Source organism: Lactuca virosa, chromosome 1, assembly GCF_052849685.1.
Source record: "Lactuca virosa cultivar CGN04683 chromosome 1, Lactuca_virosa_CGN04683_v6, whole genome shotgun sequence".
Lineage (NCBI taxonomy): Eukaryota > Viridiplantae > Streptophyta > Magnoliopsida > Asterales > Asteraceae > Lactuca > Lactuca virosa.
In genome coordinates, this window is record NC_136426.1 from 193,731,738 (window position 1) to 193,739,542 (window position 7,805).

Sequence of the window (7,805 nt, forward strand, 5' to 3'; positions counted from 1 at the left end):
CAGTAGCAATTCTTAATGGAGTTCTTCTGAGGTTGTGGCTTATTAATCATTCTGAGATCTGTTTGATTCAGATTGTGTTCTTATTTGACTTATGTTCTTGTGTTGCTTGTTAAGAATCTTATCGATCTTAAAGAGTTTTAGTGTCATCAATTGGTATCAGAGCGGGTCTTTGAAGATCTATTGATTTTTGAAGTATCGGTTATTGATTTGAAGATCTTTTGCACAAGTTATTGAAGATTTTTGGTGTTTTGGCGTTTTGGAATCAAACTTTCTGTTCAAGCAACTGTTCATGGAGGCTTATTTTTTCTGTTATTGTTCATCTGGTATTATTTCAATCCGATTTGTTCTTCTGTTCGTATTTTCTTATTAGATCTGTTTGTTAATTTGATCCAAAAATCAATTCATTTTATTTCGTCCCAAGGAATTGGCTCATTACTGTTTGAGATCTACTATCGACGACCTTTCTTTTCTTTAAAACTCATTAGCGTCACTTCTTCTGTGTTTCATTCATCCAGTTCGATTTTTCTTTTTTCTCAAAACCATCAATCGATGATTTGTCTGAGGTTATTGCTTGTTGACGTTTATAAATCAATCATTTATTTTGGTATTAATCCAAGTTCATATGTTTCATCGATCTTCTCGTTCTTACTGTTGATTTGATTTCATTCGTTTCTTGTTGATCTTTAAAATGGCTAATGATCTCTGAATGAAATCAATATGTGGAGTATTGAGTTGGTGTTGGTTGAATACAATCTTTGAAGTCATATGATGAATAACTTGTATCTCGATTTGGATGGTCAAACTCAAAAAGTCAAAATTCAAAAACCATTTGAAATCGGGATGTTGTAATAGATGTGGAAGTATTCAGTGTTTAGGAATTATCACTCGGAATTGAAACCAACATATGTTCTTGATATCAGCTTTGGAATTACAAACAAATCGAAAAGGTTGTATCTATTTGTAATCCTTGACAGTTCACCAATCGCAAAATGGGAAATACATTTGGAATTGCTTTGAAGCCTGTTCGCAATCGGAAGTGTGATAATTAACGAATGAAATCGGGATCGGGACCGTTTTTAGGTTTGCAAGATCGGGATCGGGATCCTAAGATCCCACAAAAAAAACATAATTTTAAATGAAAAATATCTCCAACATCAAGTTTTCCGTTCTAAAGCTATAAAAAATTCAAAACATTAGTCACAACACACAAGTACCATTTAATCTAGTCTAATATAACAAAAAGTACTACATCCATATCACCGGCCTCTTTTAAATTCAAAATATTAGTCACAACACAAATACCATTTAATCTAGTCTAACATAACAAATTGTGCATCCAAATTATCTTCCTCTTCTAAATCCAAAATATCTTCTCCTAAATCTCTTCCATCATCCGCACCTGCAGTTAAATGTAAACATGACATTAAACTAAAAGTAAAAACAATCATTTATAATTTTAAGATAACAGAATAAAAGAATAACTCACGCAATTGATCTCTTATAGCACTTTCAAGAAAATCATCATCTTCATTTACATCATGATTAGAAGACGGTTCTTCAGTAATCCACTCATCATCAGAACTAACATCATCAAGATTTAATGTCTCGAGTCCATCATTCCCTTTTCCTTTATTTTCATCTCTTCCATTCAGCTTCAAGTTGTACATAACATACACAAGATCATTCATCTTTTGTTGTTGTAGTCGGTTTCTTCTCTTAGAATGTACCTATATACGACATAAAGAAAAACCCAAAATATTAGATAATGATATAATAAAAGTAACATTAAAACATAATGTCGTTACTTGTTACTTATAAGTTACCATCTCAAAGGCACTCGAATTCCTCTCACAACCGGATGAATAACATGTCAAGCTCAAAATTCTCATTGCAAAACTTTTCAACTCGGGCGTGTCATCTCCATAGGAATCCCACCAATCAACCGGAGATTTTTCTTTTCTTGTTAGCTTAGCTACATTAAGACCAAAGAGACCTCTTGCATTCGTGAATTGATCAAACTGACAATCAATTGTCTTCGCTAGGTTCTCATCAGCACCACATATTCTTTCTAGGCACATGTACAATCCACTTTTGATCCAACCATTATTCTCAAAATCATCGCTATATTGCATTTGTGGGTTCAAGTAATAACCCGCCACATGTTGTGCCATATTCATCTGATTATACCATCTATCATCAATGATATCATAAATAGGTCCATACCTGAAAATATATGTAAAATATATGAGTTGTTGGTTTAAAATTAATTCTGAAAAATATAAACAAAAGCCAAAAAAAAATTACCTTGTTTGGTTATCTTTGAAGTTTTCTTTAATTTCCTTCTTTGCATTTACCATGGCTTGGTAAATGAAACCCATAGCTGGTTTAGAATCTGAATCAACCAATCGAAGAACCTTCATTAAGGGTTTCGCGGCCCTAAGGCATGTGATAACTGATGACCAAAATCCCACAGTGTCCATAACTATATCCTCAACATCTTTTCCGGTGTCATTCCTTGCATAGTTAGTAGACAACCATTTTTCAGATGCAAAAAACGAGATCAGTGCACTTTTCAACTCAAACAAGCGACCAAGTGTAAGATAAGATGTGGCAAATCTAGTTGCTCCAGGCCTAAGGAGCTCTTTCCCTTTTGTAAACTCTTTCAACAAGCAAATTAGTCGTGACCTATAATATACTAAACTTGTTATAACTTATAACTTATAACTTATAATTGATAAAAGAACTTATATAAAAAATAAATCAGAAGTTAAGAACCAATTGTCACCTATTATAGATGAAACTTGTTATCTTTCTTCCCTTTGTAATTGTCACCTTATGTTCTTCAATCTTTTTCTCAAAATCCTCCAACATTAGATCTATACAATGAGCTGCACATGGTGTCCAAAACAGCTTCTTTCTCTTTTGCATCAACATCTCCCCAGCAGCCTTATAATTAGCAGCATTATCCATGACCACCTGAACCACATTTTCTTCACCTATTTTTTTAGCAAAGTCATCTAACATTGAAAATACTTTCTCCTTCGTCTTGATAATGTCAGATGTGTCGATTGATGCTAAAAATATAGTTCCTCTAGGACTATTTACAAGAAAATTACATATCGATCGATTTTTTCGATCACTCCATCCATCACTCATAAGTGTGCAACCGGTCTTCTTCCATTCCTTTTTGTAATCTTCCATTAATGATTTGGTGTAATCAACTTCCTTTTTCAACATTGTGACCCGTATTTCATGGTAAGAAGGAGGATTAAGGCCTCTCCCAAATTCACCAACCATTTCAATCATTTTTCGAAACTCGGGATTTTTTACACAGTTAAAAGGGATGGCACTTGTGTAGAAAAACCTTGCAATTTGTTGGCAAACTCTTTCACCTTCTTCCTTCTTGAAAATTGATTTCATTGTGCGTTGAACCTTTCCTTTTTTTGTCACATTGTTTTCCAAGTTATTTCCTCTTGCTTGCCTCTCATAGACCTCATCATCTTCACTGGCTGAAAATGCACCTCTCTTTTTCTTTGTTACCATATCATTCTCTTCCAATAACCGATAAAATTCGAGCCTAACATTTTCGGGAACTTTATCACAAGGCGCGACATTATTACGTGTGCGACCTAAGTGGTGTTTGAATCTGAAAATCCCACCAGAGCATACAGAGTTACAAAATTTACACTTGACTTTCCGATCATGCATATCTAAACCATGTAGCCAACCAGGATCAGTTCTGGCCCCACTAGCATTTTTTCTCATTTTACTAGTTGTTGAAGGTGCAGAAGAAGTTGTTGGAGCTGATCCAGAACTACTCTCCATGATTTCTGAAATAAAAAAAAATAAACACAATTGTTATAAAAATTGAATCAAAGCTGGAAAGTTGAAAGTTGAAACAAATAATCTAGTAAATAGAACTTGTTTGATTAATGTGGAGGTTTTATCATATATACCCCTGAGCCTACAATAATCAATGTACAAGGGTAAATATGTCATTACACACCTAACCATCAATAAAAAGACAATCACTTTACATGGCTGGATCATGGATGTATAATTCCATCCTTATTTATATATTTGACGATTGTGTTGTTACTTCTGAAGTCACAAATATCATGCAGAATCATATTATCATGTACAATGTGACAGTTCTTGTAACAACTTATGTCCCACAGTCAACTAACTTGTAAAGAATAAGGTAGAATTCTGAGCAATGTACTGACTACGAGTTCAATTTATATTTAAGCAAAATCATATTATCATGTACAATGTGGTTATCGTGGTCAATTTCTGGTGATCAAAATCGACAGAGGAGAAGAAATGTCATACCCAGAAAATTTATGTATAAGCAAAATCGGAACTCACACAATTGTTGAACAGTCGACAGTTCGACACTAAGTTACTAACCTTCTGCGTGATCTCAGAGGTCGATTTGTTCAGAGTCGGCGTCAATGCTTCATCCGTTCATCAGTTCGTCAACAGAAGAAGAAGGGAAGGTGGGAAACGATTCTATCATTCTAGGTTTACAATGTTATTCTCGACTTCTCGTTTCCGTTTGAAACTTTGAATGATATCTTATCAGATCGTGTAATCGAGAAAGGGGAATAAGCCTAAGGGGTAAAGAGTAAATCCAATTTTAAATGGAGAGTAGGATCGGATCGGATCCCGATCCTACGATCCCATATGCGATCTTACGATCCCACTCCCGATTCTACCTCGAATACAATCCCTATACGATCCAGTTCGTTTTTAAAACCTAGGATCGTAGGATCGTGCGATCCTACGATCAGGATCACGATTTTGACAACCTTGGTTTGGAATTTAACTGGATTGATCTAAGGATGTTCACCATTGGATGGTCAAACTCTAAAAGTCAAAATTGATGCGAACTATCTCACCTGCGAATGACCGAAGCTTGATGGCTCAGACTCGTTTTTCCACGAACGTTCGAAACCGATTGTTCGGAGTATGCTTGGATTCGGGGATTGACTTTGATTTGCACTATAATTGTTTGACTTGGAACGAACCGACTCGGAATCGGAGTTCTTGTCGGCTCGGAATCGAAATGTGATGTTGGATGGCTTGAATCAGAACGAGAGGGTTCCCCGGATTGAATGAAATATGAAGGCGATCAGAACAAAAGTGATTGGAATTATTTTGATAAATTTTTTTTTCTCTCATTGCGAAGGTTTCGGATTCTCAAGTTCTATCGTTGTTACTATGTCTCGTTTATAACCAGATCAAATGGGGAAGACAATTCATGATTACACATTTGGACCCTATAATTTAAGCAACGTGGCAGTTTTGGTTCCGTTTCAGAAATTGGTACAAATTAAAGAGAAAATGATGCATAATTACTTTCTCAGTCCCTATCTTTCAGCAAAGTGACAGTTTCTGCCCAATTGTCGAAAAGTTTACAAATTTAAGGGCTGGTGAACAGTTTTGAATTTTTTAACACACATATTTTTTCGTGAACAGAAAATTAAGGATTCCATCAAGTCTTGGCGGTTCGGAAAGTCGTTTTTCGTGATAAGGTCAAATTTTTTCGACTATTTCGAACTTTATACTTCATCGTTTATAACATTTTGTCGCAGGGGAGCATTGTAATTTTTTATCCATTCAAGATCATTATCATTACCATTTGAAGGCTTTATAATCACGTTTTTTTATTATAAATTAGGGGAGAATTTGGTATGGCCATTTGAAATTGGATATGTGACTTTTCAAATTTGATTTTTGATAAAGCTTGTGGTAGAGTTATGAAGGTAGCTTTTACAATAGCAGTTCTTCATCGAGCTCTGCTAAAGCTTTTATAGAGAAGTATCCTTTATAGTAGCAGTTCTTCATCGAGCTCTTCTAAGGACTTGTTATATCTCCGACTTCTAGTATTTTCTCGATCAAGCGACGTTACGAATCTTAAAATTTGGGTTGTTACATGATATTTTTTTGTGGCTTATATCATTAGCTTATTTGAAGATCAGTGTGACTAGGAGGGGGAGTTCTTCAAAGACAAGAAGTGATTTGGTTTCTTAATTCTGAAATGGGTTTTGATGGCGGGTTTAGCTTGATTGAAGATCTTTGGGATTACATTAGAAAATGAAGTTTAAAGACATTACTTCAGTGCTTGGTTTATATATCCTAGAACCCGTTTTAGAAGACTATTGAAGAATCAAGATTCGTGGATTGCTTCAAATATTCCTCGTCGCAAGATCATTTCTTATTTGATAGATGCTTTTTTTGGAAGTTGAAGCATTGTCATCCATTCCATACTTTGAGGGGGAGATTTTAGGATTTCAAAGTACTCCATGGATTATGGCAATGAGCCCCCTTGATGAAGTGTAGGTTAAAATCCCAAGACTTGTTTTTTCCCTATAAATAGTCATGTATTATTCATAATTAGGGTTAAGAGTGAGGTAAAATGTAGCCACCACGTTGTGAGGTTTCTTATGTAGAGTTAGATTATTTAGTCTATTCTTAAAGTGTAATCTATTCCTCATGTTTTGAATAAATCGAGTGATCATTCGACATATCTTCATATTTGTGTTTGTTCTTATTTTCCGCATCTTGTTCATCAAATCTTAATTAGGGTTTTAATCCCAACAAGTAGTATCAGAGCGGGTTGTTGTAGATGTCAACGATTTTTGCAAGAATCGATCTTTTTATGGCGATATTTTATCATGAATATCACCTTGTTCCTCAAGTTTTGTAAGTTTTCTGAAAAGAAAAAGTCTATACCTCGTTTTTATTGAAAAATCTTTTTCAGATCTGTTATCTTCAACTCATTATTTCATCTGATTTGTTCTTGAATCGTTATCTAGAAGAGAATTAGAAGAAAATTTTCGTGTTTATTCGAATTTTCGTGTTCAGATCTACTTTATCTCTCTAAAATTCGTTTCAGATCTGTTTTCTCTCTCTAGAAACCATCTCAGATCTGTTTTCTCTCTCTAGAATTCTCATCAAATCTACTTTCTCTCTCTTCAAGTTTTCTTTCTTGTTGAAGATTAAATGGCGGATTATCAGGTGTTTAGAGACATTAAGAGACTAGGATTAAAATTTACAGATCCAAAGTTTCGTCTTAAAGATGGATATTTGTTTTGGGATGTTCCTGAACAATCTATGTTGAAGAATGTCATTGAGATGTATAATCTCTATGTTGATGAGAAGATTGGTGATTTCACACAGATCTCTAGTGGTGGATTTAAAAGTAATTGTGTAGAGAAAGATAAAGATTTGTTAAAACAATTTATCATTATCAAAGAATACTTACTTTTGAAGCATATACAACAAAAGTTAGAGAAATAAAGAAAAGAAAAGGAAGGTGTTCTTGATGAAGTTCATAATTTTCTTCATGTTTCTGAAGAAAAGGTGACTCCAGATGCTTTTGTGGAGGGGGAGTTAGATGTTCATACAAAGGTTTGAGATTTAGAAGTCATTAGCTCCGATTTTAGTGTTTTAAATAGTGAATCGCAAATCAAGTCTTCTGAAATATTGAAAACAAAGGAGTTTTATTGGAACAACAACATATGATTTTTTGTGTTCTGATGATGCCTATGAAGGATTGGTTCTTTACAGAAAGCCAATAATTCAAGATGTTCAGATTTATCAAATTCATAAGGATTGTGTTCAAAAGTCTTCAAATGTTCAAATTCAGAAAGATGAAAAGGTTGTCCAGATTCAAAATTCGTTTATGAAGCCTAGAAATCAGAAAAGAAGAAAGAAGAGGAAGAAGAACAAGAGTAAAACAAAGAAGGTTTGGATGCCCATGGTACAAGTATCCAATGCTTGTGAAAAAGTTGAGAAAG

At 34.3% G+C, this 7,805-nt stretch overlaps 1 protein-coding gene across 1 annotated transcript; it reads right to left on the reverse strand.

The window, feature by feature from the left end:
* Positions 1-1,310: 1,310 nt before the first annotated feature.
* LOC145126135 (uncharacterized) lies at positions 1,311-3,999 on the reverse strand. Its single transcript, XM_079061542.1, has 6 exons — positions 3,957-3,999; positions 2,786-3,830; positions 2,305-2,685; positions 1,824-2,223; positions 1,487-1,727; positions 1,311-1,399 (listed from the first exon to the last, which is right to left on the reverse strand). Exons 1-6 carry the CDS (start codon positions 3,997-3,999, stop codon positions 1,311-1,313), a joined length of 2,199 nt encoding a protein of 732 aa, XP_078917668.1.
* Between the last annotated feature and the right edge of the window lie 3,806 nt (positions 4,000-7,805).